At 42.2% G+C, this 23,452-nt stretch overlaps 1 protein-coding gene across 1 annotated transcript; it reads left to right on the top strand.

Moving 5' to 3' along the window:
* Positions 1-2,281: 2,281 nt before the first annotated feature.
* SH2D1A (SH2 domain containing 1A) lies at positions 2,282-18,683 on the top strand. Its single transcript, XM_058847938.1, has 4 exons — positions 2,282-2,501; positions 15,279-15,342; positions 17,686-17,821; positions 18,181-18,683. Exons 1-4 carry the CDS (start codon positions 2,365-2,367, stop codon positions 18,219-18,221), a joined length of 378 nt encoding a protein of 125 aa, XP_058703921.1. The 5' UTR covers positions 2,282-2,364; the 3' UTR covers positions 18,222-18,683.
* The last annotated feature ends 4,769 nt before the right edge of the window (positions 18,684-23,452 follow it).

Here is a 23,452-nt window from a genome sequence, read left to right as displayed (position 1 = left end):
AACTGCTTCATAACGATGTTTAAGGCATGGACCATTTCAGTCCTTGACAGGTGCCTCCGTGTTACTGTCCCTTGTTCCCAAAAACAGCATTTCTGTGATTTCTTAAAAGCTGCAATTCCCCTAATCAGTGGGGCTGTAAAGGGATTTGTATGGAAGCCTGGAGTTGAGATCAATAGCTGGAGTTGTATAGATTTCTTAACCAGATGAGTCAAGTTTTGTGTTTACAGCTGTTTTACAGTAATAGATGTTTCTTCATCCAGGTGCTGGAGAATGTAGGTTGGGTAATGTGGTGATTCCCCATTAGGAAAGGATCTCACAGTGGAAAGTTTTATGATTTTCTTTAGTTGAAATCTGATCAGTGGGACAACAAAAGCTGCAGAATTAAATGATTCTGGCTGGTTTTCCTCTCCAGCTAATTATACACATACTTGTTCTGGAATCAGCTATTAATATTGAGAATAGGTTAAGAAATGGGAAAGTTGGATGAAATCCCCAAGAGCACCCAAATGAGGAGAAATAGGCAGCAGCTTTACAGCTTGTTGCCATCCACATTAATCAGATTTGCACTAGGCAGCAGCTTCTTTATGTGCAAATACTTTAACAACTGGTTTAAAAAACCAAGCAGGATGTCTGAGTCCCCAGGTTCACCTAAAGAGGGTAATGAATACCTGCATAATGAGATAGAAAGGCCATAAACTTGGTGGTGGGAGTTTTCAGTCTCTCTTCAGCTGAGGTTTCTGCAGCTTTCTCAGCATCTCAGTGCCAGCCAAGGGCGCAGTCACTTGCCAGGGTCTCCCTGTGGGGAAAGAGGCTCTCAGCCTCCAAGCACTGCAGCTTTGCCATCAGTGACTTGTGCAGTGCCCCATGCATAAGCTACCCTGATCAGAAATGCCTATCCCTCAAAAGGAAAAACTACAGCTAATTTGAAAAACACATTTCCAAGGAAAAACTATATTGAAGATCAAAACGTAAAGACATGCACTGTGAAATGTTTGAGAGAAAACACTTTGATTGACTGAAACTTAAAAAGAGCAGCCATTATTTTTAGTATTTTAAAATTTAATTTCTCTTCCTGAATTGTGTGTATCTTAAAAGCTATTTTTTCACCTACCCTTAACTTCAACAAGGACACAGCATCTGCGAGTACCTGGATGAGATTATTTCATCTTGCTCTGTCCTGCTAGTAAACTCAATTTAAAAGCAGTCAATCATAACCACAACCCATACTTATTGCTATATTTTACTGACTTCTTGCTCATGCACACAGGTGTGGGAACGTGGCTCTTTAAGGGAAGATGGCAGCCTCATGCTAGGGATCAATTTAGCCCTAAGCTTGCTGCAGCCTCATGGAGCCGACCTCGTGGCCATAACTGCAGGGAAGCATGCTTAGCTTTTCCATGGGTGGACTTATCTGTGGGGTGGAAATATCTGTGGGGGTATAAAGCACATTGAGAGCTTGTCTGCAAACAGACCTGCATGTGCATGTGGGAGCATTCAATTGACAAGTATACTGAGAAAATGTCTTCAGACACAGCAGGTGAAGAGAAATGGCTCTTTCAGACATGGCTCTGGATTTTGGATGCCAGCTCATGCCCCACATGAAGGTAGCAGTGGCACCAGCAGCATCTAGGAAAATGTGGGGGGTCTCTGCTTGTGCCAAGGCTGTTGCTGCCTCCAAGTGGGAGTAATGATCACCCCGAATCAACAGTGATGAAACAGCACCAAAGGCTTTGAAAACTCTCCCTCATGAGGTGAATCAGCTGGGGCTGCTGTCTGTGGGCACTGGAGCGGCTGGCGTGGAGCAGGGGCTGTGCTCACACCTGCAGCCTGAGGTGAGTGGTCTGGTGGGACAGTGACAGTGAGGTCAGCTCACCTCCTCTAGTTTCATACCTGGGGATTTTAAAAACAAGAGGTTAAAAAATAATCCCTGCTCAGGTTGATAATCCCCTTGAGTTAACACCAGAAGAGAGAAGTGCCTGGCACAGCCGCTGACAGCAGTGCCCTGGTCCTTCACTCCCTGTCCCAGCCATTGTCCCCGCGGCCATCAGCCCCATCCCTGCTGAGCGGGGGCCGCATGGCTGCGGGGGGATGTGACATGACACCCCTGCAGGAGAGCTGTGACCGTGCCAGGGTGGTATAGCCTATGTGAAAGGGGAAAAGGAAAAAAATACCCACAAAAATTCTGTGTTCGTTCCTCACTCTTTCCTCAGTTGCTCTCACCCCGTGCAGAGGCTTCAGGGGTGCGAGCACATCCTGTTTACATCTGCCACCAAGACGGGGAGGCTGAGGGAGCGCACGGCTGAGGCACAGTCGGAGGCAGCGCCAAGCACAGGGAGAGCAGCTGCAGCAGGAGACGGCCCTGGCATGGACACAGTGCCCGTCTACCACGGGGCCATCACCCGAGAGGCTGGGGAGAAGCTGCTGCTGGCGGCGGGCACGGACGGCAGCTACCTGCTGCGGGACAGCGAGAGCATCCCGGGGGTCTACTGCCTCTGCGTGCTGTGAGTGCGGGAGCCAGGGCAGCGGGCTGGAAATGCCGGGCTGGCAAGGGCTGGCCGGGTGGCAGCTGATTTCCAACATTGTCCTCCACAATATGGGGTACCCCCGCAAGAAAATGTGTTCTAATGTTACCGTCTGCTTACGTGAGTGAGAATTTTGGCTCCTTCACCTTGACTTAAAGACAGAAGGGTGCAATAAGTGCTGTGGGGTCCCTTGCAAAGCAAAAGAGGAGCAGGTTTTGCCTTGCAGAGCCCATGCTTCCTACAGGCAAAAAGCCATAAAGAGAAAGCAGGCAGGCACATGGGAAGGATAAGTAAGGTGCCGTGGAGAAGTGCCAGGCGACTTGGCTCAGGATGGTGTGTGCTGCCTCTTTGTGCTGGATAACCCTCTTGCTTTCTGCCTGTGTCCTCCTGCTTCCCTAGTGTGCTCATGGGTGTGCTCAGCAGCATCCCCATGACCTTGTCATCGGGAAAAGTAACACCAAGTCCTGGCATCCAGAATGTGCCTTTGTTCAGATTGCTCTCAGTCCCACAAGCCATGAGGCTGTGAGCAAACTACCTGTAATGCACATGAAATATTGATGGTAACAAACTAGGCGATAATGTTTCATCAAATAGGGTGAAAAGGGAGAGATCTGATGGGATGGTCGGTCAGAGAGAGCGTAAAGGTTCCCCTGGGAGAGCTGGGGGATTTTATGTTCATAGGACCTCATTTTAATGGGGAAACTTAATTACCCTACTGTTGGCAAAATTCTTGGAAGCCCTGGTGACACTACCATTACATCAGAAGAACAAAGATGATACTTATGCCTTACTTCAGTAGGAGAAGGAACACTAGAGAAAACCCTTTTAGGTCCAGCATGATATTAGCTAACAGGGAATTCAGGTACCTGGCAAAAAAACACAAGAGGAAGAAGGGTCCCAAGACAGGTTTTCCCTAAATCCCTTGAATACCTTTCTGACAATATGTAATTAAGCCCTCGGTGAGCATCATTATCTTCCTGTTATAGACCAGTAAATGGAGACACGCAAGAAGGTTATAGACAATCCAAAAATACACTATCCTCTTCTCAGGGAAAATTTTTGTGGCAGAGGATGTATTTTTTCTTCTCTCATGAAATCAGGTGAACCAAGTTAGGTGCTCCTGCTAACAAATACCTTAACAGCAAGCTGAAAAATGGGAAATAAGAGGCATCTTGAGTTAAATGAAAATGGAATAGACATAGCAAGAGATAAGGAGTGCTAAGGTTCCTGTGATGGGAATAGGCAATAAAAGCAGAATCTTTTTAAAATAACTATCAGAGGAAATGGGGATATATCAGCCTTACACTCAGAAGTCATTCAGTGCAGGTGAAACACTAAGACATTAGAGAAAGGGTCAGGAAGAGTGTTACAATGCTGAATAAGATAGACAATACTAGAATAGGTCCACCATCAGTCTAAATCAGGATGTAGGTATGTAACAAGGTCTTTCAGTTGTACACAATCAGTTGGGATTTTTTATATATTAGTAGTAATTTATGCCCTTTGAAAGAACGAATGAAATTAAATAAAATATGAAAAATGAAAATAGGAAGAAGTTAAAGCATTTCTAACTGTCAAGCTCCACAATCTTTGGAAGAAAAGATACTTCAGTAAGAAACAGACCACATTGCTTCCAGAAATTATGGGCCATTCATGCCTTCAGGTGTGTTGCATTCAAACATATGTATGATAAAAACAAAAGGGTAACAGAAAAAAAAAAGAAAAAAAAGATGATGGTGAATGTTATGCTGGCTTCTTACATAACATAGATCATTAATAGTTATTCTATACAGGAAATTTGTAATAGAATCTTGGATAAATCTGGATAAAATTTAAATGAAAAATGATGAATATGAACTGATACAGAAAGAAAGGTGGCTGAAGAATGATAGAATTAAGCCTTGGTTCCAATACTTCTTACTATTCAATTAAACTAATTAGGTAAGAAATAGCAGATATGGTAAACAGCATATCACACAATAACTGTGGAGACATTTTTCATATCAGGGGAGGATCCCACACTGAGGTGACAATGACATGTTTATAGCCCATTGAAGAAATGTGGGCTTTAAACTAGAGAAGTGCCTTGACAGGCAAAGCAGAGCACTTTAGTGGAGAGACTTGAGGAGCAGGAAAGGAAGGCATGAGAGATGGAGATATGTATTCCATGGAGAATGCTAAGTCTGGCTTTGGCAAAAGAAGCCAATGGACATAACCTGCCCAAATTCCAGTCTGAACATCATGGGCAGAGATGGAACAGGTGACAAACATGCATGTGCAGGGACGCTCTGATAAAAACTGAGAGAAACATGCAGTTGCTGCATTCACTCTGTAAGAAAGAGAAAATTAAAGATAGAATAAGTAAGTCTCTGCTTTTTAAAAACACTTCATTCTAAATTAATCATGAACATTTTTAGGAATAACAAAGTTATTAATCAATTTACATTTTGGTTCAGAATCCATGCTGAAGATCACTATAGGAATATATAGACACGTGAAGTTCAGATGAAAGATGAATTTACTAGAAGAAATGATCTCTGAAACATGGGAAATAAAGCTGGTCAGCCATTATATATACTGCAATAAGTATCAGAGCTAAACAAAATATTTTGCAGGTTTCCAGTGAAAATTTCTAAAGGGAATGTATCTGTTTTATACTGCTGGTAGTGTTTCTATTGCCCTTAGAATAAAAAAAAGAGAAAAATAGTCCAATTTTCCAAAATCAAGACATGTTCAGTCTATCTTCTTTCCCCTCTCCCTCCACTTCCCTGGGGAAGTAAAACAAATCAAAATAAACATAAAGCCCTGCAGCTTTCCAGTTTCAACCCTTCTTATGTTCCTTTTCCCATCAGTGGGGAATTACATGGCACAGTTCTCATGAAGAGAAAAGAAATATTTATCAAAAGAGCAATTAAGCATATATTTGGGTGACAGTGGTATCATCTGCTTGAATTCACTTTAGTAGCTGCTCTGCACTTCCAGCTCCAGGTACTGTAATTGTCAAGTCCTGTGATTTCACTGCATTGCTTTTGCTCAAACAATGTCTCCTTTTCCCAAGAAGCTGCATAAATTTGTAATGCCACAATCACCACTACATCCTCCCTCTTGAGCACCTCCAAAAAGCCCTGACATATTTTGACAGGCTTTGAGCCTCTTAAGGCACACAATAAGGACTGCAGTGTTCATGGTCAGGCTCATTCACCTTTTGCTTTTCCAATTAAAAAGCTGAGCCCTGACCTTTAGAAAGGAGAAGAGTCAAAGACTTCATGAATCCCTGGTGACTGACGCTGATTTTACAGGGCAAGCATAAAAGAGACAGGTAGTAGCATAAAACCTGACCTATAGAGGTGGGTAACTGCAGCAGGCAGGACCCTGTTGGAGCATTCATCTAGAAAACTCTGCTTTCTCTCTTTGTTTCTCCTGAGCTACTGATTTATCTCCCTTGAATGCCACTTTCCACTTTCTGAAGCTGGGATATGCACATGGTGTGCCTGAAAGCCTTCAAAGAGATAATGAATATCTTCTTGGTGTGACTGCGGCAAAGCACAAAGGACCCACTTTCAAAAATATTTTAAGACCACAATTAAACTATGCATGGAAGAATAGGAAGGATTTGATTTGCAATTGTGTGCTCTGGGGCTCTTGCAAACAGAGGTGCTGCTTTCAGATTTTGGCAAAGATTTTAATACCAGATGCACCCAGGTTTTCATTGTATGAATATGATTATTGAATTGATAATATATACTTTAAGGATGTTGTGAATATGTCAACAAAGGTACACAATCTTTTCCTGGAAATTTTTGGAGTTGCATTGAAAAGCAAGATTTTTTCTGAAAACTGGTGAAGAAGAAATGCATAGGCTTTATAACACATACATGTTTTACCCATAAACAAGTTAGATACTACACACAGTACACCAGGGTTTTAATATCAAACCTCATTGTTCCAGGGAGCTTTCTTTACTGGTCTGGTTTCCTCTTTGCTCAATGCCCCATTTGACATTTTTAGCACACTCAGAAATGCTCTGTGCTCACAGCTCCTAATGAAGTCAATGGGGGACACGGGACACATGGTGACTACTTTGAGGAACAGCCTCTTCAACCATGCCTGAAAAATGTATAAATAAAATGCCTGAGAGTTCCACAAGCCCCATGTTCCTTTACAGATATATGAGCACACATGCAGAAACAAGCAACTCATGCCTGAATTGGCAAAGATAAAGCATTTGTAGTTTGGGTTTTAAAATTCATATACTTGAAAATACTGAGAATGTTAGTAGTTGTTTCAGAGCTTTAAGTAAGACAAACACGACGTGCTTGTCAAATTGTACGTTCAGATGATTTGTTTGAAACCAGCCGTTCGTGTACTGCGCTGCATTAAAATTGTGGAGAATAATCAAAAGCTGGAATTGAAAGCTGTTTAGAGCTCTTGAAGCAAAAGTAATGGCAACTGGGATAGGCTGCAGTCCTGTCAGATTTTATGTGTGCTATTTTTTCTGTCACTGTAACCACGGTGCACAAGTTCAAGGCAATGTGCCGAAAGTTTCTGATGCAGCAGATACATCTGTATCTGCACAGTACAAAAGTGTAATACAGGATCACAAGCAAGCTTCAGCTTAACATTTCCTTTGTTTCTTATGTATTATTTTTGATAGAAATGACAGAATAATTGCATTTTTAATAACACTTCACATAATAATCATAATTTAAAATGTAATTTAAAACAGAAGAAGGCCCTCAATTCAGTGTTGCTGTTGCAAATATTACACATTGTTTTCAGCTTTGAAAAAAGTCTTCTATAGCACAAAGATAAATTTTACTGAGGTATTTCAGGTACCTGCTAACAAGAGTGAGTGTTGTCTTTGCTGAGCAGAACTAACTTGGTTAATGACCTTCACATATTCCAATGACTTTTCTTGGAAAGGTAGACAGCCTGAATCATGGAAGTGATGAAGCTTAGTGTTAATGGCCTGCCATAAGGTAATATCCTTCCACTTAGCATCTCAGATTTGAAGAAATTCATACTTTATTTCTGAATTTGAAGAAATTCCTCTTTGAAGTATTGCTTTTGGCTGGAATCTCCTTCTACCAGACTGACACAAACCCTGCTCAGAAAGGCTACAGACTTGCTCTTTAGGTAAATCAGCAGTATTTCTTCAGATGATTAGGAGTGTTGAAATGGTGAAGATACTGAAAATCTTCTACAGAAATCTCTGCATAAATTCAGAACTGTTTCACAAGATTTAACTTTCTCTTTTAAGCTTTTAATAATTTCAGAAGAGAAGATCAAGATAATGTATTTTCTTTACAATACTACAACATTACATCAAGTTAATATGTGTTACTGATGTCATATTTGGGGGTAAATTTTTCCCACAAGAAGTGTTGATGAAGGACAGTGACAGAAATCAGTGACAGAAATCAGTGACAGAAGTGTGAATTCAAGTGCTGCTGTGAGTTAAGCTACAGTCCTTCTGTTGGGCTTTTCAGATGTAAACACCAGTTTAACCTATTTTATTCACTCTTGCAGACATGGGGCTTGTCTTGCACATGATCTCAATGTGAGTGCTATTTCTTCAGCTTGAGTTAGCTGATGGGTGGTAATTTCTAAGTTGCTGTACTTAGCTGAGACCTAAATAAGGAGGGAACCAGACTGTTTATCAGAAAATACAAATTCCAGGAGAGAATGAGGAGAACCTTAAAGGCTCCACGGCACTGCTGTGTATTCCCCTAAATTCACGAGTTTTGGCTTTGTGGCAGCCATCTGCCACCTCTGTAGCTCCTGTTGTGCCCATGCCATCACCCACATTCCCTGTCCAGGGCTGCCCACCAGGAAACTGCCCGAATTTGGTCCCTCTGGGCATTCAGGGGCTGATGTGCACCTGTCAAACACCTCTGAGAGGGCAGAAGTGGCTCCAACCTGATGTCTTGTGCTCATCTGGTCCATGCCATTGACATCTACTCCAAAAGCATGGAGTCCCCTTGAGCTCCCCAGCAGGGATCCTCTCCAGAGCAGTGTGGTACTCATCTCCTTAACATTAAGTGGTTTCTAAGCATTAGCTCTGCTTGAGAGATGAAGAGTTTAACTCTGTTTCACAGGGGAGAAAGGTGACAGAGGAGGCCCAGATCTCCAGTACCCTCCAGCTTTGTGTTCCCAGTGTAAGGCTGATGGGAAGGGATTCTGAGGCTGCCCAGTGTTATTCTGCACAACTTGCTGACTTTGCTTGCATTGCTGAGGTCTGTTTCCTTGTTTCATACAACTTCGGCTTCCAAAACATCCATCTTCTGTTCCTGGTTGTTTCAGCATTTTGTGCTGCTCCCAGACCAAGCCCCCTCATCCTTTACCTCTGTATATCCCCTTCCTTACTTATTTAGTTTTTCTGTCAGGTGTTCAATGTTCATTTCTCTTTCTTTGCCCAGCTTGCATAGATATTGGCCCCCTTTTCTTTCCTTCCACATCCATCCCATGTAATCCCTAATTTCTTGTCCCAGATGCCCAATTACTAAATTACCTTCTGGTTTTTATCTGACTAATCTAGGCTAGGCAACACACATATATTTGAGATCATGGACACTGCTTGGCTGAGTGTCCATGGTACAACCAACCCAGGCATGGTGATGCTACAACTGCTAACAGCCTTTAGAGAGTGCCTGTCTTGCAGCCTAGAGAGCCACTACTGCTTTCAGAGAGTGCAAGAGATATACATTCTTTCAAACAAATTTTATGTCTTACTCTGAAAACTAGGCACCACCTCCTCTGACAATTAGAAGATTATTTTTTTTTAATATGGGAAAAGCACTGTTTTGCCTAACATGTTCCCTTCTACATTGTCCATCCCTAAATAAGCCTGAGGCAAACACCTAAGAAATTAAATTTTAGTATGAAATGAAGAAATATGGCAAAGTTATAAGAAACTGGCTCTGGGCAGTATAATGATCAGAACCACTGTTTGTAGGCTACACCATGGTCTGGTTCTTAAACTATGTTGTAAAGTGAAATTCCAAGGTAAGGTCAGGTTGTAAATGTACCAGGCAAGAAGAGCTGATTGACATAATGCAATGACATCTGAAGAGAAAGACACATACATAAGAAAAAATTGATGTAATTTATTGCCGACATGACTTTCCCTTGTCTCTCTTTCTCCCTTTTAATTTGTTCAATTAGGCTCAAAAATGAATAAAAATTAGTTAAATAAAATTTCTCAACTGAGATGCAAAATATCTGGAAATGATTTTAAAGTATACCATGCAGCTGAAATGTCATCATTAATTTTAATCTGCAGCATGCGTCTAATGTCCTCGGGCTATTTTAATGGTGCAGAAGATTGTAATCATTCACTTGTTAAAGTAAATGCAGCTTTAACAGGTCTGATCACAGCTAAAAAGGAGGAATGAAGAGGACAGGTAGACAGATGGTGTTTCAGTATGTCATCTGTGAACTATGCCTTGGTAACTCTTTGGGAGGACTTATCTGGCTATAAAGAAAAGAAAAAAGCCTATAATATAAAGTGGACTGGTTCTTGTAATAGCAACTTTTCCTAGGTGTTCCTTTGACAAAGTTTTCCAAGGGAAAGTATTGAAATAGAGACTGTGTTAGTGCAGTTCCCAGCTGGTTTAACATGTCCTTCCCTATGGAGACAAAAACAAAAAGTGAAATGTCATAAAAATGTCATCAATGACCAAAAGCACTTTTTCATAAGTGGTATCTGGTATTGTCCTTACAGCAATGGCTCTTTTCTGCCTCCCCTCCCCAGCATTTTGGCATTTTTTGCCTATGATCAAAAATTTATAGAGCTTCATTCATCAAGATGGTAATTCATGATTGCTCCTGTCCCTCGAGATTTGCTGTGGTGAGTGAGCCTCTGTCTGTCCTTGGGACAGATGAAAGGATGGGGGAGCCCTTCAGTGAATTTTTACCTGGGTGTCATGAACTGGTCCTCCTCCAAGATGTGCTGGTACATCAGTGTCACTGAGAGTGCTCTCTGAGATCAGACTGCATATAGGAACATTGTGTCTCTCCTGGAGCTTTTTTCCTGCCCTAAAGAGAGTAAAATGTAGAAAATTGAGCTGTCCTCTCATGTTAGCTGGGGAATTTCCCATTTCCTGAGACTCAAGCTTCAGTAAATGAATCTTTTCACCTGCTTTTGCCCAGTGTTACATGCTTTACTCTTTGGAAGGTAATGTCCTCTACAATCTCAATTTTAATTTGTGTAGTTAATTTTTCTTTTAAGAAAAACACCTTGATCTTCCTTCAGCCCACACTGATCTTAGTTCATGTTAGGTAGATTAAATCATAAAAACCTTTCTCGTGGGAGGCTATTTCCCATGTAGCAGTAAACTTGGCCCAAAATCATATAACTTGTAAATGGAAGGTAAAAAACTCTTTGAAGTGGTAATGAAGTAAGTTCCTGCTGCACGATAGAAAGTTTTGATAAGATCACATTCATTGGGAGAGTACTTATCAGAAAAGCTGTAATTCATTTTGTGGGGACCAAGGTCCCAATGGAAAGTAGTTCAATGAGAAGACCTAGCTGTTCATCCTCTTCTTCCTTCCTTTGTGCATTGCCTTTGAAGAGGCAGATGTGGAAGTCCAGATCATCTCCCATTTACACAGTGTCTTGCTTTCCTGGTGGTTTCAGTGCCAATAATAGATGATAATGTTGTGGTTTTCAACTTAAGCACAGTAAAATCCCTTAGACCTTTCAGTCTTTCCTTCTCTGGGAAAATCATGAACATTTGCCAGGAGAGTGGAGAGCTCTCACTTGTCCCTCACAAGGCTGTGATAACAATGTCATTCTCCTCTGATTCTCCACACTGTTCTCAAAGCATACATCTTCTCAAATTCTTGTTCCTTTGTCAGAACCTCATGGGCTTTTAATCTGAACTATCCTTTGTTCTTTCCCTGTGCTCAGCTGAAATATTTTACAGTGTAATTTTCTGAAAAATGCAGGATAGCTGCCTGTCTTGTGTCTCACCATACTTCAATACTGAATATTATTTTATCTGACCCCTATTTTTCAATTCATTCTGCTTAGCAAACCTGTCTGGCAGAGTGCTGAGAGCCAACAGACAGCTCAGAGTGAGAACAGTACCACAGCCCCTCAACCTCTTCAACTCATGCAACCTCTTATATAGAGAAAACATTGAAAGAAACAACAAATGGCAGCTTTCCAGACAGCTGTGCTGTTTGTGGAAAAATCAGATTTTAAAGGGACTGAGGGAGTTAGAAAAACATTTCTTTTGGGAAAACCAAGAACCAAGCCAGGGTAGTAGAATCATAGAATCATAAAATGGCTTGGGTTGAAAGGGACTTTAAACACCCTCTAGTTCATCCAGTTAATCTAATCATCTAGTTCCATCTTGCCCTGATGCCACCCACTAAACTAGGCAGGGATGCCACCCACTAAACTAGGTTGTTCATACCCTTATGCACAGTGTAGTATTGAAAACAGAAGGCAAGAGAATGAGTTTTAGATGTATAGATACTGATTCTGATGGCTTTGAGACTTGAAAAAAAGTCACTGCGGGGAAGGTTAAATACCCACTTCAGAAAGATGAAACAAAATGCCAGGACCTCTCTGGTATTTCCCAGTACATTATGGCATATGAAATCCTCATTTCAGTAACCGTGTGTTAGCTGGTGTTCTACATACTTAGGTACAGCAAAGCTGCTTGTGATTTTTAAAAAAAGATTAATGTGAACATCATGTTATCATGAAAGCTGATGACACAGGCACAGCTCTCAGTCTTTAAGAAAGAACATCATGGTACAAGACTGTCTGAGGGCCCTAAAGGTAGACACTGGATTCCCTGAACAAGAACATATATAATCTAGTAGCTTAGAGAAATGTGCTTTTAACCAACTGGGCTTGAGCTGTGGCCTCAAACACCACTGATCACGGTGCCATGACAGGAAAGCAGTTCCGTATATTCCCTCCTCCTGCAGCTGCAACAGGTTGCTCACATCTCTTCCTAAGGTCCAAATCCCTGCTGGACTGCAGCTTGCTGGGGAAAAAAGAGAGGAAAAGCAGTGCTGGCAGCTTTCCTCCTTGGGTTTCCATGAAGTCAGCATGGCCAGCTGCTTTTCATGTCTGTCTGGTGGCATATAGAAAGTCTGGGGAAAAGGCTGTCTTGGTGGACATGAAGAAGCGGATGAAGTTGTGGTGGGATTGTGAGGCAGTATCAGGCACATTCCCATACTTGAGGAGAGGATGGCAGTGTCTCAGCTGTGCACAGTGAGCTTGTCCCTGCAGCAGCCCAGATGGGAGGGAATGGCTTTGTGTCCTTCACCTCTGTGTCTGATCACAGTGGGAGTCGAGTGGTGGGGGCAGAACTCACAAATTACCACAGGCATTTTGCTCCCACTTTGCGGGGTTGTAGCAGAGTGCCAGCTCTTAACAACTTCCTGCTTGGGCAAATTGTACCAGACACCACTTTGCAAAGGATGCTGTAATGACTTTTAAACAGGAAATTTTACAGAAGCCATGACACAGATCATAAGTGACTTCAATCATATGACATCTGTGTCATTGATGATTTCTCATATATTGTAGTAACAGCTATAATGCTATGCATAACTGGAAAGAAGTACAGTATATTTCTGCTTTCTTAGGAATAAAAAGTGATGGTCAAATAGGGAATGGTCCCTAAAATCCTGCTGTGTATTCATGTAAATCTATGTAGTGTGAAATAGAAGCATAGAATCATAGAACATGCTGAGTTAGAAGGGATCCATCAGGATCAATAAATCCAACTCCTTGGCACAGTGCCGGACGCCCCAAGAATCACACCATGTGCCTGAGAGCAGAGTCCAAATGGTGCTTGAACTCAATACAATCTTTCTTATGTGATACTGAATCAAAGGGTTAAAAGAACTCAGAAGCTAAGAATGTAGCTAGCAAGGCAGAGGCAATATATTTTGATTAAGAGGGGTAGTTGAAACTATGTGAAGGATTCATAATTATTAGATGGTCCTAATCGAGCTAAGGCAACATATTATTTGCTTGACTTAGTTGTGTTTGTAGAAGGAGGTAAGAAAGATGAGCCATTGTGAAGATGAAGATACCATAACTGTACCTGGGCCCAGAAACCAGCCAGAACCAGGATAGGGAGGTCTGGATTACAGCCAAAGGATTAGAGAGCCTGCCAACAAGACGAAGATGATAAGTTTAACATGAGGAAGAGGTTCCTGGCTGTGGGTGTGGAGGAGCCTGCCGAGCCCAAGATCCTGGCTCTCCCCTGGAGACAAGATACTTCTCTGTAAGAGAGAGGCAATGTATCGCTCCCAGGGATCTTTGAGTTAGATATGTTAAACTGTTGTGCCCCATTGGTGTTCCCCCCTGCTGTCCCACCCTGATACAGGTATCTCGGGCTTCCCCCCGCCCCTCTCCTCCCCTATAAATATCCCAGGTTTTCCTCTGTTCGGGAGATTAGCTGTTGCTGGCACAAAGCTCTGCCTGAATAAAGGTTTGTGCTTAGCGGAACACTGGACCAGTTTTCTCATCCCTGCTTCCCGTGTCGCCTGCCCGCCGCTGCTGAGCTGAGCTGGAATCACTCGCCTGCCCGAAGTTGCTCACACGCGCTTTGGCCCAGCCCTTTTCAGGGCTCCTTCTCTAGAGAAGTCGTGGTGCTCCGGGCTTTCCGTCACTGCGGCAGGGGCATCATCTTAAAAGGCTACTGACCCATTTCAAGACCCACCAACTCAATTAGAAAGAAGAACTATGCAGGTGCAGTACTTGGAGCTCATTTTAATATGAAGTGGGGCTAGGTGGGGTTAGGAAATGCATATGTATGGGCATAGTACATGATTACCTGAATATGTAAGACTTTTGTAGATAAAAGAGGGCAAGAGCTTTGTGGATTTTGCACACATCTTTGAGAGGCTTACTCCCCATGTTGCCCGGTGTTGTAATCATAATAAACATACACTTTCTAACTTTAACTAGTTGGGAGGTTTTGTCTGTGTATCAATACCATCTAAACTAATGTTGTACCCATGGAGCTGCTATTAATTGATTTGAAGGTAAATTTTTGGATATTAGTGTAGTAATCTAACATGTAAATCATTCACTGAGTTGGGTTTGTGAGAGAAGCAAGAGTGACTTTGGCATGAGTTGTGCCTTGTGTTGTTAGTCTATGGCTCCTTATTCCCCAAAGACTCTGATTTTAAAAGAAGGATGATTCCATACTCTTATATGTCTCTTTTATCAGTATTTGAAATTTGGGAACCTATGGACGAAGCAAAGAGTAATTGATTTAACTCCTTTTTTTGGGTATAGCTTTCCAAATAAATTACAGTAATGACATTGCTTCTGTTAACATCTGCATTTAAATGAGTCACAGAACAGTAATGCTACCTGTCAAAAATACACCTTTTCTTTTTGCAGGGAAAGAGTTTCTGGTGTGTGTCAGAGAAAGGACGTCACTGAAAAAAAAATACTAAAAATGATGAAAAGGGAATGAAAGCAACACCATTTAACCTAAAATAACTGAATACTGCTAAACTAGATCTGTCAGACCAATCCCTCTCATCCCAAAAAGCCCCAGTAGGTTTATCACTGCATCTGGCCAGTGGGTGTTTTTAGCTACCTAGAGCCTTTAGAGGTGAATTTATTTTTAAGAAAAAGTGAGCAGATGAGCTGACTCTCACATAACAGTGTAGTTCTTTTGAAAAAGTATCAGGAGAAATTAATAATAAATACCTGAGGTTTTTATTTTTATTTGTTTGTTTTTTTGTTTGTTTGTTTTTTCCCCACAGGCATCAGGGTTATGTTTATACCTACAGAGTGTCCCAGACAGAAACTGGATCCTGGAGTGCTGAGGTGTGTATTTCTCATTTCTCTGAAAATTTCTACATCCTGTCTGATATAGATTATAGATTTAATGAAATATATTCAAATTATTCATGTTTCTGCCTTGTCTGATTTTTATTGATGGCAATTGATCTAGAGTGCATCCATCAGTAAGGTGTCTTGGTGCCACCTCTGACAGTCTAGAACTCATAAATTAATTCCCTGTTTCATTTCAGCTGTTGCATAATGCAATAGTGCATCATTTTGCATCATTTTAAATGGCAAAAATATTGTGGTTTTATAATTTGACAAGCACAATCTGTTTCCTTCTATCCTATGTACCATCAATGTCAGAATATTAAAGAAATAATTTTCAGTGTACTGTGTTTTAATTCATTAATCCAGATTAATTAATCATAAGTGAAAAATATATAGGGTAGCCTAAACTTAATAAAAATATATTTTGCCCCATGTGAAAGAAACTGGTAATTTGGGCACAGACAAATATTACTTGTAATACAGACAACATTTAGGTTGATGAAATTGGGATGTTAATCTCTGTTTATTTTATGATTTTTTTCCTTTGGATGTAATCTGTGTATTAATTCATAATTAGCTTTCTGTTTGTTTGTTAATGAACACTTATTTCAAATATTCTATGATTTCTAGATAGGCATAATTCCTTGTCCATTACTATATTAGAAGTTATTCTGGAAGACAACTGATTCTTGGGTTACTCCAAACAGATTAGGGGGTAGAAGTGACTGACACTACTGTGGAGTAGGTAATTATCCATGAGACCCTTGGGAGTAGCACCCACTAACTCTTTCTATAAGACATTAGTGGTTGATGTAAGGGTTAGGATTTGTAGTGCCCAAGACAGAAGTTTTTCAGGGCAGTATGAGGGTGACAGTGCACCCATCATGCCAGGGCAAGCACTGGCATCTGTGAAAGGATTCCAGGACACCAGGGACATCCTGTGGAGGGTAACTCCCTGACTGAGGCTGCAGCCTCCTTTAGCTCCAGGTGACATCACCATCTGCAGTGAGGTTTTTCTGATGTTATATAGTCCTGCTACAATGTCTGGCCTGTGACCTGCACTGATGTTCTATGTGTGGCTTTTGGGCTTTCCCTGGCTGTATTTTAGGCAAGCCTTATGTGTTTCACACCATGGGTGTGCTGAAGGCCCAGGCTTCTCTGTACATTCACTGAAGGAGAAGATCCTAGCTACAGATCCATGATACAAACCCTTCCCTTAAGGAACAGAAACTGTTAAGTAAATGTTGCAAAGACCACGCTGGCCTCAGCTGTTAGATGCAGAAGCCTAGGTCCAACTTACCCCCATAGAGTGTGCCTCCAAGGCCAAAACAGACTCCAGGTGCAGCTGGTCCTTTCCTGCTTCTGCTTCCTTCCCTGTGGCTGGTTAGTCTCTGAGTAAAATCAGGTCACACCCATCTTTCAAGGATGAGGCAGGGTATTTGAAACAGTGCTGGTGAAATCCCACCCAGCATGAGGACTCCTGGAAGGGATGCTGGATTTAGCTCACAGCTGCTGTGAGAGCAGTGTCCCTTGAGTGGGAGGGACTATGATGACAGGACCCATGCTTGTCCTCCCTTTACTTTGGTGAAGAGTTCTTATGAGAACATCCTGAAGGATTTAACACAAACATTGGATTTTTGATTAAAAGCACACATAGTTTCATTTCATACTGTTTGAAAAGTTGCTAATGTAGACAGATAGAAAGACTCCCACTTCTAATAAATAGATAACATTTGGCTGCTGTCTTTGTACAAGAAGTAGACAGGAATACTCAATGAACACACAAGCCAATATTGAATGCTCCAAGTAGGGTTTGCAAAGAGACTGTGTCCTTGGTGCAATTTAGTGGTGTGAAGATTCCTTCTCTGTGGTAAGCCCAGGTTACTCTCTAGGTTTTCTCATTGGTGTTTCTAGGATGAAACTATCTTACTGATACAGGCTAAGAAGTTATTGGTAAGGATCAATCACTGGCTACAATAAATCAGGGTCAGAAATAGCAAAGGGTCATTTCTAAGTCTGCCTAATCAGTGTGGCAGGTAAGTGTGGGTAATCAGTGTGGGTTTCTCTTCTAGCGATTCAGAAATTGTCTCTCTTCCAACTTTCTCTCGCAATGCTGCTGGAAACTGCTCAGTGTAGGAAGGCTGGGATGCCCCGGGAAAAGCAGAGAGCAGTGCAGCTCACTGACTCACCTTGAACTGGCACATCAGGCGCTTCACATCCATGGCTGGCTCCTTCCCTGGGAGCTAGGTGCATTTCTGAGGACGAGGCCTGTGTGCCAGCAGAGCTGCTGGGTATCCAGCACCCCTTCTCACCTCTCCCCCTTCGGCTTTGCAGACAGCGCCGGGGGTCCACCGGCGGCTCTTTCGGAAAGTGCACAACCTCATTTCAGCCTTCCAGAAACCCAACCAAGGCATTGTAACACCCCTGCAGAACCCAGTGGTCAACCACATGAAAGCCAACTACTCCCCAGGTACTGGTGGGGGGAGGACACCTTGGCTGCAGCTGAGCAGAGCCCTCCATGGTGGCAGGGATAGAGGTCTTAGACTTATTTGTATGTTTGACCTGAACTAGCCAGAAGAGTGACATTGCCAAAAATGTGCCCTAACTTTCATATTGTGTGATTTGAAATGCTGTCACTCAGGTGCTCTTTACAGATAGGGCCTGTCAATGTGATAAGAAAATGGATTTTGAATATGTATTCCTGAGTGCTGCGGCAGCATTGGCTGCCTTCCCTCACCACCACCCTCACTCACAGAGGTATGAGCCTTCTGGACTGTCCGTTTTCCTACAGTGTTCCTCTGTTCATATATTTGTGATTATTTCTCTTAGGGAGGAATGAAGGCTATGACTTCCACCTGCAGCCATCATGAGGATGTCTCCCCAGGTGTGACATAACCACATCTTCCAGCATCTCCTCTAATCCACGCTTTAAAACAGAATGATTTATATGATTTATATGATAACAAACACAACTCTGCGAGTTTTCTTTTAAACATTTGCAGAAATGTGTATTTCATAGAATTTATTGCTCAAGATGTAGAAGTTTAAGTTTCAGAATACATTGAACTTAGGGTGGGATATTTTTTGGTTTTGTTTTGTTTTTTCCCAAGAGAGGATAAAAAAACATGAACTGATAAATTTTTTATGGTTTTTTTCTCCCTTTGTACTGTCAAGTAAAAATATTTTTCTCTTCAAGATCAGTTCTTAATTAATAATTAGTTATTAATTTTACATTGCTTAACTTTGGATCCTGCTTTGCTTTGTTCTGGTTGGCATTATGCAGAATTGGGCAAATGCCCTTTTATAACCTTAGGAGCATTGTTTACATTAAAGTGTCCTTGCCTTGGATGGGCTGTGTGTTTGTCATTCATACAGTTTCTAAAGATATTCCAGATGTGACACTATGAGGACCCCCACTAACTGATTTCCCATCAAACCAGTTACTCTGCCCTCCCACAAAATCTGTAGTTTTCGCCAATGACCAAGAGCTTAAGTAATACACAGAGTAACTGAAAACACCCAATGAAGTGGAAAGCCTTGTTCTTTGCTCTTAGGTGTTCCCTGTGCTTGAAACAAGCCATTCTTGCATAGAAGTTAAAAAAAATATATTCGCATTATAGCTTTTCTTTTCCTCTCTGTGCATTTCCCTGCCACTGTTTGGCTCCTAGAGGGGAGTTTTGAATCTACAGGACTCATCAGCTCTGCAGGGTCAGCATGAGGCTACTGGAGAACTCAGAGGACATGCCTTTTGTGCTTGGGGTGGAACAAATGTGATGGCATTGTGCTAATGGACTGGCAGACAGTAAGAAACACTTTTGAACAGACTAGGTGTCCTATATGGCCCTCTTGATTGAGGACATGGGACTGTGTTTGAGGAGACAGGGCTGTGTTGCACTGCAGTCCACAGTCCAGACAACCTCTATGTGGATTTTTGCCAGGTAGGCTTGTGTGAGTTCCTGTGGGCTTTGGGAGGGAACACAGCTAGGGCCCAGCCTTGTTTGTGTGCAAGGGGGATGTGTCTGGTCCAGATGGCTGGTTGGTGCCACCAATGGTCACGCTTCAACAAACATAAATGGTGCTGGCTACCAAAAGAATGTGAGTCTCACATGCTCCCTGCCAAAGCAGAAGACTAACAGTGACTGCAAATGGACTACAAAAATATATATAATTACAGAAAAACAACCCTTAAACATCGTATAGGCACCTTTGTGTTGCTCTGGTTATGTTTTATGCCTATACTTCTCTCTTCTGCAGACCTTGGAAGGCTGAAAATATTTCGTAAGAGAGAAAGAGGCTTTTTCCAGAAATGCCAGACTGCCGATTCAGGGAGAACAAAACTGAATTTCACCAGACATTGCCAGCTGCAGCTTGGTGGCACAGTAGGAGGCTCCACACCTGCCTTATTTTCACCTTACTAAAGGCAAGTTGGATGTGAACAATGACAGAACTAAGTGGGCTGCAAGTCTAGGATTCAGCAAAGTGGGAATGCTCCAAGCAGCATTTGATAAAACTGAAAGGCTGACCTTTTTACCCCTCTGAGTGTGTGAGGGAGACAGTGCAAGCGATAAAAGATTTTCTGTGAAGCACATGTAGCAATAGGAGCAACTGCAATAAATGAACAGCCCTGTCTTAAGGGGGACTAGTGGGCAACAATGCTGCAGAGTTGTGGTTGAGGCATTTTCAGTTCATTACCAGTTTCTATCTAATTGAAGGCCAAATTTCATCTATGGTGAACTGTCCCATCATATTTTACACTGCATGTACATGTGTTGCTCTGTGCCTTCTTTGTACGTGTGCTTGTTGGTTGAAATTAGTTTTACCTTAATACAGTGCCATACAGTGGCAGATCCAGCATGATTTCCTCTTTAATAAAATATTTAAAGGCTGTTTTTTTATCGTTACATAACTCAGTAAATGCACTGCCTGGTTTGCTGTCACTTGTGCCCATTGAAGCTTTCCCTTCTCCTCCCTGCCTTAAAGGTTCCCCAGCCTGCTGTGAGCCTGTGGCATCTGGTCCCTGGCAGTTCCTCTCCAGCTCTACAAACCATGATTCCCCAAAGCCCACTGAGCTGTTGGGTGCTGGCAGTGTGTGTGTGCAGCCCCAGCCTTCCCAGGGAACTCTTCTGCTTTCCAAGTGCTGGGTCTAAACCCCTTGTTCATCTGGCCTCTGCTGGGAGCAGGAGCAGGTGTGCCTGGAAATCATCCCTGGCAGATGATTGCACAGTGGTAGGGATGCAAGCAGTGGGAAGAACTTTGCCCAGGGGCAATTTCCTATAGAACTGTCCTATTGACTTGAGGCTGAGGCTGCATGTGGAAAACCTGCAGCACACAAGCAGCAGCTGCCTGCCTGCTTTGCAGTGCAGTGAGCTGAGGATAACTGGTTTGACTGTGGTTGACTCCAGAAGTACATTGTTCTTCTGAAAAATACATAAAATAGGCCAGAAGATGCCATTTCTGTTTAAAGCTGAGAATATTGTTTCCATTTCTGGTGTAAATTATTAAGACAGAGGCTTGTATTGTTTCTTTTGGGTACCCAAGGGTCTGGAATTGCTGTAGGCTTAAACAAGGTGGAAACAGAGAGAAGCTGATGGTGCCTGTGAGATGAGAAGTAGATGCTTGGTTATGGGAACAGTAAAATGGAAATTATATTGATTTCCTACAATGACTTAGGTGTGAAAAGCTACAGATCCTTTTAGAGAGAAGCAGCTGCATTTTGTGGATATGACTTCCCACATGATGTCAGTATTGCCTGCTGCTTCCTTCCCACCTTCTCCTTCAGGCTGCAGCCCCACAGGGCTCGGCCCCTCGCTGCTGCCCTGTTCCCCTGCCAGCCCTCCACCCCTATCCCCTCGCTGCCACAGCCCCAGCTGTGGCAAGTGGCTTGTAGTTCACCGTGTTTTCCCTGCTCTGGCCCTCTCCCCAGCAAAGGCAATGCTGCTCCTCTGCAGCAAGTGGTGGTCCCTCAGCTCTGGCTCCACTAAGCCCTTCCCTGCTCCCTGTCTAGATTGTGCAGCACTCCATCAATACGATATCCCAGGATGGTTTTCTTCCCTTTTCCACTGGAGCATCCACCCCTTTGGAACCACTTCTTTTTCATCCATCCAGCACAGCCTCAGCTCTCCTGCTTGGTTCTTACCCAGCCCAGCTGGGTTTTTCACCATGTAACCATTTTTTTAGCCTTACGCATTCCTTGTGCCCCTCCACTCATGTGCTTCTTCTCTCTGCTGCATGTACTGGGCTTTCAATGTTTTATTTTCCTGGGTACATACTTTTGATAACACAGAATCATTCAACATCTATTTGAGTCAGCTCTAAAGAACATGCAGATACTTAAACTTTGCTACTCACACTACCAGAAACATTGACTTCACCCACTCTATTATCAGGAGTGCAAAGGCATTTAACAGCATATTTTTTCTCTCTCACATTCAGTTTGATGAAATGTAATTCTGTAATTCTGTGTAACCTTTACACAGAAACTGGCTGGGATTTCACCTGCAGTAAAACCTGCAGAGTTATAAGCATGAACTTTGGTGAATCAGAAGTAAAATTAAATCTTGCTAAGCAACATCCTGTCCTCAACTTTTGAGTCAATCAATATTGGTTGAAGTCCTCCTTTAGCTTTATGGAAGCACCTTTTACATGACCTCAAATACTGATGTAAACTGGTGTAAACAAAGACAACATCACATGCCGTAAGTTTGCACCTTTATTTTTTAAAAATGAAATAGTCAAAGTACTTTCTTTTTCAAATATCGACACATAATATATTAACTTTCAATATTTACAGTGTGTTGCTGGGATGTTCTTGTAGAAAATGCATGCTTCTGGTCTGAAACCCAGAGCAAAATGCATCAGACCATTTAACTGCAGCCATATAACATAAACCTGTACAGTATCCAGTCACTATTCAGCACAGGAGTTAGAGCAGGAATAAAAAAATTGGGATCTATTGTTTCCTAGCAACGAGGCTGAGGCCATTAAAACACAATTTCTGTAAGATCAGAACCTCTTACTGGTGTTAGACAGAAAGTGAAGATCTTGGCATACATTGTAAACATTTTTTACTGTTGATGAGAAAGCTAAAAAGGAACATTACTTTGACATATATCGTATGCTATGCTTCTTTTTCTTTTTTATTGACATTTCTGCCAGAAGAGTATGAAGATTTTAATGTTTTATCATGGTTCATACAAGTAAAATACTGTCAAGGACACGATCTGATATACTAACATTTATTAAAAGGCTAAAGTCCATCACGAGATCTAAGGAAAAACTGGAAATTGTCAAACATGTTTCCTTAGACAAATAATGGCAGGTGACAAATGCCCAGACAAATCCACAGCAATTCCATTTCCAGAAACATTCCTAGTTTCTGCCTTAAAGTGATTCCACTGGCAGTCAGGGTGCTTTTGACCTGGTAATGTTTTGTATCAAGGAGAGGTTTAAATAACAGCCAGCATTTGATGGGAAAACCCTTGGGGCTGTTGGTGCAGCCTGAGCTGGGTGTCACCTGGGTGTCACCACATGGGATCAGCCGCAGTCTGGGGAACACCCCGGACACACGGACACCCCCGGACACTGCCTGTCTCCTTTGGCTCAGCTAAACCACGAGCTCCTCTGCCTAAACCACTTTCCCTTTTGGAACAGCACCTTGGCTTCCAACAATGCCCATTGCTCACCGCGGAGGAGCTGCTGCCCCTGGCCCAGCCCTGGGGCAGGGGTTGCAGGGTGGGACCCCAGAGCATGGCCAGGCCATGAGGCCACCTCTGCCCAGTGCCCAGCTGAGGGATGCAAGAGAGCTCAAAACCAAAGAGCCAAGGTGTGTATACCCAGTTGCACATCGACCACTTCATATATATTTATTTGGCTATGTTCTACATAGATATCTATATATATATTTATAACTTTGAAATGTTCTAGATTTACTAAATAAATATGAAAGCAAAGGAAATGTTAACTTGTACACACTATTTGTTTGGCTGTCATAAAAAATATAGCGTGTATTTCTCATGGTAGATACTTTGCTACAGGATAGTGTGCAATAGTGGATTTTATTTATTTTTATTTTTTTTTATACTTTAATTATTTTATTTTATTT

Source organism: Poecile atricapillus, chromosome 12 (assembly GCF_030490865.1).
Source record: "Poecile atricapillus isolate bPoeAtr1 chromosome 12, bPoeAtr1.hap1, whole genome shotgun sequence".
Lineage (NCBI taxonomy): Eukaryota > Metazoa > Chordata > Aves > Passeriformes > Paridae > Poecile > Poecile atricapillus.
This window is presented reverse-complemented; position numbering and strand designations above follow the sequence as displayed.

What these genes read in the sequence shown, in the direction of transcription:
- SH2D1A (XM_058847938.1), top strand. Translation starts at nt 2,365, where the DNA reads ATGGACACAGTGCCCGTCTACCACGGGGCCATCACCCGAGAGGCTGGG. An exon ending in GTCTACTGCCTCTGCGTGCT is followed by an intron (nt 2,502 to 15,278) that starts GTGAGTGCGGGA and finishes TTTTCCCCACAG; the next exon opens with GCATCAGGGTTATGTTTATA. An exon ending in GAAAGCCAACTACTCCCCAG is followed by an intron (nt 17,822 to 18,180) that starts GTACTGGTGGGG and finishes TATTTCTCTTAG; the next exon opens with GGAGGAATGAAGGCTATGAC.